Raw genomic sequence first — 12,261 nt, forward strand, 5'->3', positions numbered from 1 at the left:
ACCCCTCCCACCACCCCGAGTACACTCCACTATGCAACCTTAATTCTGGACTCTTGTGATAACCATAATACCCTATCGCTTTTAAATTATTATCTCCCTCATTTGTTTCAATGCAGTATACATAATTTATACGGTTTTTCTCAGTCTTACCCCAACCCTGATGTCAGTCCCATTCTACAACAGTGGCACCATGCAGAATTTGTCCTTTTGTGACTGAGATATTCCACTCAGCATAATGTCCTCCAGAGTCACCCATTTTGAATAATACTGCATGAGTTCCTTGTTTTTCAATGCAGCATAGTATTCCTTTGTGTGAATACACCACAGCTTCTCTATCCATTCATTTGTTGATGGGAACCTGGGTTGTTTCCAACTCCTTGCTATTGTGAACAGAGCTGCGATAAACATGGGTGTGCATATATCTGCTTGGATGTCAGTTATGGTCTCTTTAGGGTATAGTCCCAGTATTGGAATTGCTGGGTCAAATGGTATCTCTATTTGCAAATTTTTGAGAAAGTGCACACCACTTTCCACAGTGGTTGCACCATTTTACACTTACACCAACAGTGAATAAGGGTTCCAGTTTCTCCACAACCTCGCCAGTATTTGTTGCTTGCTGTTCTGTTAAATTTTGCTATTCTGACTGGGGTAGATAATATCTCATAGTTGTTTTGACTGGCATCTCTCTTAGAGCTAGGGATTTTGAATATTTCTTCATGTGCTTTTTGGCCATCTGAATGTCTTCTTTGGTGATGTATTTTCTTTGTAATATTCTACTACATATTCATAGTCATTCTAGCATATTCCATTTAAATTTACTGGTGTACATGGCAACATTTGTACCTATGTCCCCCCCCCAAAAAAAAAGTGATCAAACAGAATGTAGAAAGTGCCAAACAATATCATTAATATCATAAGTAAGTAAAATCTTTCAGGGAACTGCCAGAAATTCAGTGCGGATTTAGAAGTGGCACAAGAGATATCATTGCTGATTTCAGATGAATCTTGAAGGAAAGCAAAGGATATCAGAAAGATGTCTATTTTGGTTTTATTATACCTGCAAAGGCATTTGACTGTGCGGATCGTAACAAATTATTAAGAAAAGGACTCTTAGAAGACTTAATTGTGCTCATGTGAAACCTGTACTTAGACAAAGTGGTGATTGAACAGAGCAAGGGAACATTGTATGGTTTACAATCAGGAAAGATATGTGTCAGGTTTCTCCATGCCTATTTAATCTGTATACAGAACAAATCATTTGATAAGCTGGATTATATGAAGAAGAATATGACATCAGGACCAGAAGATGACTCATCAACAACCTGCATCATGCATATGACACAACCTTGCCTGCTTCAAGTGAGGAGGACTTGAAGCATTTGCTGCAGAGAATCAAAGACTTTAATACGAGTTATATCTCAACATGAAGAAAACAAAAATCCTTACCCACAGCCAATACATAGCCTTGTAAATGATGGAGAAGAGATAGACATTGTTAATAACTTCATCTTGTTGTCAATAACTTCATCTTGCTTGGATCTACAGTCAACACCCTTGGCAAAAGTAGCCAGAAAATCAAAAGATATACTATATTGAAAAAGTCTGTCATCAGGGACCTCTCCCAAGTACTGAAGAGCAAAGATATTAGCTTAAACTGACGTAAACTTTATCCAAATCATAATCTTTTAAATTCAGTTACTTACTACGTATCTGAATGTAGGACAATGAATAAGGATGATGGAAGAATAATCAAGGCCTTTGAGTTGGAAGAATAATCAAGGCCTTTGAGTTGTGGTGTTAAGGAAGAGCACTTAATATTTGATGGACTGTCAAAAAGACAAACAAGTATGACTTTGAGAAAGTGCAGCCAAGGTGCTCCTTGAAGGCAAGGATGGTGACACTTCATCTCACATACTTTAAACGTGGTGTTAAGAGGGTCTAGTCCTTGCAAAAGGACATCATGCTTGGAAAGGTGGACAGTCAGCAAAGAGGGGAAGCGTCAAAGAGATGATTAGCACAGTGACTGTAATTGTGGACTTGAGTGTGTCAGAGATGATGAGGATGGCACAGGATAAGGCAGGGTTCAGACCCACTGTTCATAGGGTTGCTATGAATCATAGACAACTCAGCAGTGCTTAACAATATTGCATCCTTTATTGCTCCATTTCTTTTCTTGTTGCATCATGTGTCTCTTTTCTTTCTCCCTATTGTATCTCTTTGGTTCTTCTGATATTTCTATATTTTACTCAGAAAAGGTCGGGGTGAAAACATTTACTTTTTCTTTTTTACATAGTTTAACTGCTTTAATTTACTATTATTATTTTTAGGCCTTTAATTAATATTTAGTTTTATGTTTTACAATTTTCATCATATAGAATCTTTTCTTATCCTGAAATGTGTCTTAGGGCTCATTTTATTTATAGACAAATAGAGATTTCATTCTTATGTTGACTGTTGCTGTTGTTGTTGTTATGTACCACTGAGTTGGAACCAACTCATAGTTGACCCTCCAGCAGGTTGTTCAGAGGCAGTTTAATCACATGGGAAGAGATTGTCTGTCCTTCTTCCATGGAGCAGATTGTGGATTCAAACCACCTGCCTTCGGGATTGCAGCACAGCTTTTTACCACTAGGCCAAATTTAAGGAAGCACATCAAAAAGGGAGGAGAAATAATTATCCATCAACTCTATAGAAAAATTTCAGAAATGTAATTTACAAATTCTTTCCTCATAAAGATTTAGATTTTTTGATGTGGTGCTGATTCTTGAAAAGAGGAATATGAAGTAGCATTAGAATTCTTCCTGGAGGTGGGTTTAAGAGAATGAGATAATCACTTTTCTTTTTCTTTTTTAAATTTTTTATTGAGATTTTTTTCCAGGCTGGGAAGATGAGCAGAACAGCTGGATTCTGCAAAGATGTGTTTTCTGGTTTGCATTGAGACTAGGGTGTGACTGTTGCTCACAATAAGATGTGAGCTGATTGGATATGGCCTCATATTTTAAAAAGACTTTTCTCATGGTTTGAATCCACCAGATGCTCTGCCGGGGAAGGAGGAACAGTCTCCTCCGGTACCAGTCAGATCTCTCTCTCTCTCTCTCTCTCTCTCTCTCTCTCTCAATAAAATAATAATAAAAGACTTTTCTTTCCCAAATAAAACAGGCTTGGAAGTAGGAATGGCATCCACTTCCAAAAAGAAAGCTTGCCTCTGGAAACTCTATGAACTTTCATTCACAAGGTTGCTAAGCGTGGTCTACAACTCTACAGCACTTAGTAACAACGACAAAAACATTGAGATTTTAAGGAAAGTTTACCAAGAATTTGGATTTTCATTCATTCATCGTTGCACAATTTCCTTCCTCCCTCCCCACCCCAGTCCACTTTGCTATGCACCTCCTGTTCTGGACTGTTGTCATGCCAATAATACCTAATCATATATTTCTTTTAAGCAGTTCTTTCCCTCATCTGTTTCAATTCAGTGCTCATTATTTATCCTCTCTTTCCTTTGTTTTCTGCCAACTCCCATGCCAGTCCTGTTTTATAACAGTGGCATTATACAGTTTATGTCCTTTTTTTTCTGAGATATTTCACTCAGCCTAATGTCCTCCAGGGTCACCCACTTTGTATATTTTCATGAGTTCCTTGTTTTTCAGTGCTACATAATATTCCATTGTATGATTATAGCACAGCTTCTCTGTCCATTCATTTGTTGATGTGCACTAGATTGCTTTCATATCTTTACTGTTGTGAACAAAGCTGAAATAAACATTGGGTGGCAGTATGGTTTCTTTAGGGTATATTCCCAGTAGTAGAATTGCTGGATCAAATGGTATTTCTATTTGCAACTTTTTGAGAAAGTGCCATACAGCCTTCCATAGTGGTTGCGCCATTTTACACTCCCACCAACAGTGAATAAGGGTTCCAGTCTCTCCACAACTGCACTATCATTTGTTGTTTGCTGTCCTGTTGAACTTTGCTATTGTTACTGGAGTAAGATGATATCTCATAGTTGTTTTGGGCATTTTCTGATAGGTGATTAATAACTAGCCTGAATGGAGGACTTGGGGATGATATTTCCTTTCCTCTTAGTTTTTGTTTGGTGGTGTTGAGTCAACTCTGACTACTGGTGATCTTGTGTACAACAGAAGGAAACCCTGCATGATACAGTACCATCCTCACTGTCTCTGCTGTAGTTCCTGCACTGATTCATATCACTGTGCGCCCTCTTAATTTGTGCCTGCATTCACCCTCTTCTATTTTCTGACTGGGATTTGAAAAAAAAACAAACAAACAAACGTGACTTCCCTGTGGTAAGAAGATTGTTTTCTTTTTACCTTTATATTTTGGAAGGTGTTTTTTTTTTTTATGACCTATGACATACTTAGCTGTGTGCCCATTAATAAATTCTTCCTGGAAGTTCTTGAACTTTTTCAATTGTTGTTAAGTTCTGTTCAGTTGAGTACAACTCATAGTGATCCTTTGAATAAAAGATCTGAACCCTATTCTATCCCATGCCATCGTCACACTTTCTGACACACAGGAGCCCATTTCAGCAGTCACTATATCAATCCACTTGATTGGGGGTCTTCCTCTTCTTTGCCAAACCCTCCACCCTTTCCATCATCATGTTCTTGTCGAAGGAACAACCCCTCCTAGCAACATCCCAAAGTCATTCTTGTCTCCAAAGAGCACTCTGGCTTCACCCTCTGGTACACTCAATTCCTTTACAATATTTTCCTTATTTTTCCTTCACTATAGGGAGCTCTGGTGGCCTATATTTTTCTTCTTCCTGGAGCCCAAATTAATGCCCTAATTTATGTTCAGAATCCCTTAGCTTTTCTGTTTAGATGTATATCTCTTTGTCCTATGTTTTCTGACTTTTTTTCTCTATTTGATCCTCCAGGAATTTAATCTGGTTTCAGTATAAACTAGCTTCTCTTTTATTTTAGCAACTGAATTTTAAAATACAAAATTGATATTTTTTTTTACTGTTCCACAAAGCCTTTTAAGCTCTAATTGAACGTCTTTGTTGTTGTTATTGATGGTTTTGTCTCCATCCATCTCCTCCTGCAGCTTTATTTAATTAATAATTTCCTGCTCTTATTGTTCTGGGACTTTTTTTTTCCTAGTCAATGGATCCTCTGAAATGAATAAATTACTTTGCTTACTCAACTTATATCAATAAGCCATGAAACCAAAACCCACAGTGTTTGAGTCAATTATAATTTATGACGGCATTCCATTGGTTTTCCCAAGTCATAATCTTTATGAGAGAAGATTGCCCATCTTTTTTTCTTTCTTTTTTTTTTTTGTTTGTGGGGAGGCGGGGGAGGTAGACTTTTAATAACTGCTTTATCACCAGGTTAAGTCATGAAGTTACAAAGTAGTTAGAAATATCTGAAAGGGTATTACTGTTTTTTTTTAAAAAAGAGAGAGAAAAGGTATTCATTCATTACATAAATAACATCTAGCAATTCACTGGGACACTAGTTTTCAAAAGGCCCTGGACATGCAAGTCCTAACCAACTTGGAGACTTCAGATTGTGTTCATTAAGCCTGGGAGAAGCATGTGAGGTGTCTTACAAGCTGGGATCATTGGCATTTTCAGAGCTACCAGCAAGACTCCAAACAAAGCAACAGAATACTGATTTTTCTGGGATACTCTACTTGAATTATTGTTCAATTAGTTAACATGATGTTTGTTGTTGTGATTGCCATTGAGTCAATATCAACTCATAGTGACTCTATGAACAAAAGACCTAATGCCTTTCCATAGCTATCTTTGTTTCTCCAAGTTCATAGAGTTTCCAGAGGCATGTGGTTTAGAAAGTGGACACCACTCCTGCTTCCCAACCTGTTTTACAACTGGGAGTTCCACCAAACACTGTCCACAATGGGAAACCAGTCTGGTATTTGATACTTCCATGGCACAAGTTTCAGCATCCTAGCAAACCCAGGTTACCTCATATAGCATAATTGACAGAGTGATGTGCAAAATGTAGCAATGTTCCTCCAAGGTACAACAAAACAAGTTATGTTGATAGATGTGACCACCAGAGATATCACATAACTTAGTCTCATTTAGCACTGCTTAAGCATCTTGGCTGAAAGCAGGGAATACCAGAGGAATGTCTATCTGTGTTTCATTGACTATGCAAAGGCATTTGACTGTGTAGATCATAACAAACTATGGCTGACTCTGAGAAGAATGGGAATCCCAGAACACTTGATCGTTCTAATGCGAAACTTATATTTGGACCAGGAGGCAGTCGTCAGAACAGAGCAAGGGAACACTGCATGGTTCAAAATTGGGAAGGGCGTACGCCAGGGATGCATCCTGTCTCCATACCTTTTCAACCTATATGCAGAACAGATTATCCGGGAGGCTGGGCTCTATGAGGAGAAATGTGGGGTCAAGATTGGTGGACAATTTATCAACAATCTGCGTTATGCGGATGACACAACCCTGCTGGCTGAAACTGAAGAGGACCTGAAGTGCCTGCTGCAGAGTGTCAAGGACTACGGCCTACAATATGGATTGAGGCTCAATGTCAAGAAGACAAAGCTTCTCACCACTGGACCAATTGGCAACATCAGGATGGATGGTGAAGAGATTGAGATTGTCCACAGCTTTAGTTTGCTCGGCTCCATAGTCAACAGTCTTGGCACCAGCAGCCAGGAAATTAAAAGGTGCATTGCCATGGGAAAGTCTGCTGTTAGGGACCTCTCCAAAGTACTGAAGAGCAATGGTGTCTCTCTGGAGACTAAGGTGTGTCTGATACAGGCCATGGTCTTCGCAATCACTTGTTATGCATCAGAGAGTTGTACAATGATCAAGGAGGATAGAAGGAGATGCCTTTGAGCTGTGGTGCTGGAGAAGAGTATTGAGAATACCATGGACTGCTAGGAAAACAAACAGATTTGTCCTGGAAAGGGTTAAACCGGGTGGCTCCTTGGAGGCAAGGATTCTGAGGCTCTGTCTAACATACTTTGGACATGTTGTGAGGAGAGACCGGTCCTTGGAGAGGGACATCATGCTTGGGAGGGTGGAGGGACAGCGCAGGAGAGGAAGGCCCTCTATGGGGTGGATTGATTCAGTGACTGGGATAATTGGGATGGGAGTGTCAGAGACAGTGGGATTGGCACAGGACAGATCAGAGTTTAGGGCTGTTGTACATAGGGTCGCTATGAGTCGCAAGCAACTCGACGGCACATAACAACAACAACAAGTGATGTTGAGTTGAATCTGACTCAGAATAAGCTTTGCACCAAAGACCTGAACCTTTTTTCTATGATTGACATATTTTCTGTACATTTATAAGAGAGTTTGTAGACTTTTCAGAGGCACCTAGTTTAGGAAGTGGATGCCACCCCTGCATCCCAACATGAATCAGTCTTGAAGCTCATCCAAGCATTGCACATAATGGGTAACTAATATGGTATTTAACATGACCATGGGATAGTGTTCAGCATCCCAGAAACTCCAAGTTGATCACTACAGCAAATCGACAAAGGATTGTTGTGTCTTTTAAAGAATATTCTATTAAATCCATGCCCTCGAGCCGGGCTCCGCTCTTACCCTTAGTCTAAGGTTCAAGGCCCACCCACTTTTGAGGGGAGACAAGGAAAAATAACACACAACAAAAAGGACCCCAGAAACGTCCCTTGCCTGACTGCCACCCAGATGAAACCACCATTGAGACGATGCCAGCTAGACATCAAGTCCCCAGGCCCCCCAGCCAGCCCAGCTAACATGATTTTTTAAAAAGAAAAAGTAACATGGTAAGGAGGTTATGGCACTCTTTGGACTATGTGTCATAATTACACTTAGCAAAATCAGGCAATTTTAACAAAAATAGCCTCCATTATCTTATAGTAATGAAGAGAATGTACTTCTCCATCTGACTTTTAGTTTTGCTGGACAATAATACATAACTGATAAGCTAGAAAGGAAATTGCTTTGTTAGAAAAATACTAGCGTTTCCATTTATGACTATAGGCATTCTCTGCTTGAGTCAAGGTTAGGATCATTAAATGATTCGAGGCAATTTTATTGGAGCATATGTACTTATTATATAGAATAAAACACATAATGTGAAACCACTTTTGCTGTTCACAAAATTGATTTATTCCACCAACATGAAATAGCAAGGACTCATTTTAGGACCATGCACCCTCCAAAAATGCCGCATGCCTACTTCTTAAATGAGTCAAAGAGAAAACATGTTTCACACTCGTCCAGAATGAAAGAATGCAAACTGCTAGGTGCTCTTGGACGACAGGTGTTCCCACTGAACAACAGTTACTAACATACTTGGTTGCAGTCACAGAGCTAGGAACCAGGCCAGATGGGAGGGACTTTGAATCCAAAGGCAAAATACCAGAAATGACGCTTGGATATGGGCTATTTCTACTCTAATACATGAGAACTTGCCCATGCTCACCCAACCTTCACTTCTTTTTACAGGGCTAAATTAGACTGACTTGTTGAGAATGGTGCTTATTCTCTAGTAAGTCATGAGAGAAAAGAGATTTCTGTGGTTACATGTAAACTGTGATAAGTCTACAGAAAGTTGCAGGTGAGGAGGGTGGAATAGCCAAGTTACGATGCAATTATGTGAAGGTCATGCCAGCTTCATTGTACACCTTGAAAACTTTTTCAATGGCGTTGACATACGCCGCTGTTCTCAGGTCCAACCCCAGGTTATACTTCATGGCTGTGTGCATGATTTGCCTAGCAGAACACTCCATGGTGTAAGCTAATCCAGACTGCACAATATCTTTCTCAGATGCATCCAATATTTTGTTTTGGAACTCTGCTGTGGGCACAATGGGAATAGCTCCACCATGTTTTCCAAATTTTCTTTCTAAGCTTTCTTGAACAGACCTGAGCAGGTTGTAGTTAAAGTCCCTTTCATATTTGAAGGTCAGACGACCATAGCTGACATGGTTGAGATTCTTCAACCATTCAAAATAAGAGACTGTCACTCCTCCCGCATTCAAGTACAGGTCAGGAATAACCATGATGTTTCTCTGCAGGAAAATCTTATCAGCTTCTGGAGTTGTTGGTCCATTGGCACCTTCAGCAATGATCTTAGCTTTGACCCTGGATGCATTGGATTTGTTCAACTGCTTCTCACTGGCCGCTGGAATCAATATGTCGCAATCTGCTTCTAAGATGTTCCCTTCATAGGGCTTTGCCTTGGGGAAACCCAGGATTGATCCATGTTGCAATTTGAAGTCTTCCAGTTCCTTTGGATCAATACCGTCTGGATTCCATATGCTACCATCAACTTCCCCAACACCAACACACTTAGCACCAAAGCGATGTAAGTATCTCATAGAGTGCAGGCCCACATTACCAAAGCCCTGAACAACGAAAGTTTTATCTCCAAGTCCTGGTGACATTCCCAAAATGCTCATGTACGAAGCTTGGTTAATGAAGTAGTCAATCCCATGGAAAACACCAAGGCCAGTAGCAGAGATCCGCCCATGGATACCACCTTGACTGATAGGTTTACCAGTAACACAAGCTCGTGCATTAATGTCATAGTGCCCTGTGGTGCTGGCATAGGTGTCAGCGATCCAGGCCATCTCCCTCTCACCTGTGCTCATGTCAGGGGCAGGCACATCGATGGCAGGCCCAATGAAGCCCTTCTTTGCAAGCTCCATGGTGAACCGCCGTGTGATCTTTTCCAGTTCATTATCGCTGTAATTCTGGGGGTTGATTTTCACACCAGCTTTAGCACCGCCAAATGGAACATCAACCACTGCACATTTATATGTCATCAGAGAGGCCAGGGCTTTCACTTCATCCATACTCACGTCAGGGCTGTACCGGATGCCTCCCTTGCAGGGCGTGCGGTGCTGGCTGTGCTGGGCCCGGTAGGCCTCGATGACTTCCCAGGAGCCGTCGTCGCGCTGGATGGGGAAGGTCAGGCTCAGCACGTGGTTGCAGGGCTTGATGATCCGCAGGATGCCGCGAACCCGGTTCCGCTTCTGCTCCTCACTCTCCCGGGTCCTCAGCTCCCCCACCAGCTGGTCCTCCATGATGCTGGCACCGTGGTCGAAGAAGCCCTCCACCATCTTGAAGAAGCTGGGGTTGTCCTTGTGGTTGGTGGCCGCCTCGCCGTAGCGCCGGGAGCAGGGCGCGAGCCAGGGCTGCGGGGTGGTGGAGGGCTGTGCACGGGCCCGGCCCAGCAGCAGGGCCGCGTTGGAAGCGGCAGCCCGGGCCCCGGACAGCAGCAGTGTTAGGCCTCGGCAGTGGTACATGGCCACGGCGGGTGGAAGAGGCGGCAGAGGCAGGAGAACCAGAACCCAGAACGGAGTGAGGTAAAGCCCTGCTTGCGTGGCCCTTTTATGATGCAGCTTCTAGGCTCCGCCCACCTTTCGTCAGCGGGTAGAGGGAGTTGAACTGCTGACCTTTTCACTGGAAGTCCCAAGTAATTTCTCAGTCATTGCCTACAGATTGGAACTGACTCATAGCTGACCCTTCGGCTGGTTTTCAGAGGCTGTGAATCACTCAGAAGGAGATTATTCCTCTTTCTCTTTCTCTTGTGGAAAAGCTGGTGAGTTTGAACCTCTTGTCTTTGACAGCACAACTGCCCTTCCACTAGAGCTCCACAAGTTATGGGGGGGTCCCTTAAACTGTGGTAATCCTATAGCCTGGTGATCTATCATGTAGGGAGACTTCATCCCCCTTCATGGACCAGCATTTCTTCCTCCTCATTTCCTTAGCAACACAAATTTTCACTCTTACCCCTTAAGAATATAGAGGACTCAATCTACCTTTAAAACTCCTTCCATCGCAAAGTGGGACTTAAGAAGACTCATCATCTAGAAGGTCTCACAGATCATGGCCTCCGGCTGAACTCTTCCCAGTATCTCCTCACCCTAGAGCTCAGCAGCTACTCTTAGAGGATAGTCTGAGGTAAAGGATGTTGTTATGTGCCCTGGAGTTGGGACTGGCTCTTAGCTGGCCACCCCTGGGGTTTCAGAGACATTAAAGAATTTAGCGACATTAAATAATTAAAAAACCTATTCGTGCTGTGGAGCAACTGGTGGATTTGAATCACTTATCTACTCTTTGCCACTAAGCCACCACCGCTCTCTAAGGTAAAGTGAAGTAATCCTCCAGTTTGTTTACAAAATCTTCAGCAGAGCTGAGGCTAGTAGCCTCCTGTCCTAATATGCTTCTGCCCCAGAAGCTGGGCTCATTAAGAGAAGGAAAAATTTGTAGTGGACCTGGGAAATGAGATTTAGTGTCTTCCCACAATTCTCTTCCCATTTCCCTCTAGTTCTTCACATAACATGATTGGCTTAATCTGTACGGAGTTACACAGCTAACCAAAAGCAACGATTTCTCAGGCACTCCAAATCCACCAGCTGCTCCACAGGTGAAAGGGGAGCAGTGTCTTCCTGTGTGAGCCACAGCCTCACGAAACCCACTGGAAGGTCCGGTATGAATTGGTTCTGGCCCGACAGCAATGAATTGTAAGAGCAAATGCCATTCTGGTTATACACCTCTGATTCACAAATGTCTTCAGGCAGAACTGCTGAGTATCTGTCCAATTTACACAGTAGTCACCAAAACCACTGCCCGTTTTCTTACAACGAACAACTGTACATGCTCACTTTTGCAAAACTGAAGATAACTTTATTTGAAAGAAAACTTTGGAGGAAGGACGTTTTCTTTCATTTCCTTGACATAAATGTTCTTTTAGTCGTTGTAAACCATATTGGCTATAAACATTTCTTGTGTTTCTTGTTGTTATGTGCCATGGAGTAGGAACTGACTCCTGGCTGACATTCTAGTTGGTTTCTGAGGATCTAGTGGCCTAGTGGCAAGACGCTGCACTGTAATCCTGAAGACACACAGTTTGAGGCCACCAGCTGCTCTGAGGGAGAAGGATAGGCCGTCTTCTCCCGTACAATTAACGGTCCCTGAAAACCCACTGGAGGATCCAGCCCTACAGTACTCTACAACAACAGCAGTAACAACAAGTCATGTGGGAGGAGGCTGTTCATCTTTCTCCTTTGGAGCAGCTGGTGAATTTGAACCACCTGCCTTGGGGTTGGCTGTGCAGCACCTTACCCACTACGCTACCAAAGTTCTCCCTTAGGAAGTAGAGAAGCAGATTTTAAAAGTGAAGGCAAAACAGAGATAAACTAACAGTCCTGACTCCCCAGGGACCTGAAAAGAAAGTATTTTCATACTTTCTTAGGGGGAGGAAAAGTCTTTTCTTTTTTTCAAGAGACAATACG

General features: G+C 42.1%; 1 protein-coding gene across 1 annotated transcript; it reads right to left on the reverse strand.

Annotated features, from left to right (window-relative positions):
- Positions 1–8,610: 8,610 nt before the first annotated feature.
- LOC102856253 (glutamate dehydrogenase 1, mitochondrial-like) lies at positions 8,611–10,218 on the reverse strand. The gene has a single exon (XM_006881833.1). The coding sequence runs from the start codon at positions 10,081–10,083 to the stop codon at positions 8,611–8,613; it is 1,473 nt and encodes a 490-aa protein (XP_006881895.1). The 5' UTR covers positions 10,084–10,218.
- Between the last annotated feature and the right edge of the window lie 2,043 nt (positions 10,219–12,261).

The sequence above is a fragment of the Elephantulus edwardii genome, unplaced genomic scaffold, assembly GCF_000299155.1.
Source record: "Elephantulus edwardii isolate Elephantulus edwardi_28Jun2011 unplaced genomic scaffold, EleEdw1.0 scaffold00016, whole genome shotgun sequence".
Lineage (NCBI taxonomy): Eukaryota > Metazoa > Chordata > Mammalia > Macroscelidea > Macroscelididae > Elephantulus > Elephantulus edwardii.

Coding starts and splice junctions, on each gene's coding strand:
- LOC102856253 (XM_006881833.1), bottom strand. CDS start 10,083: ATGGTGGAGGGCTTCTTCGACCACGGTGCCAGCATCATGGAGGACCAG.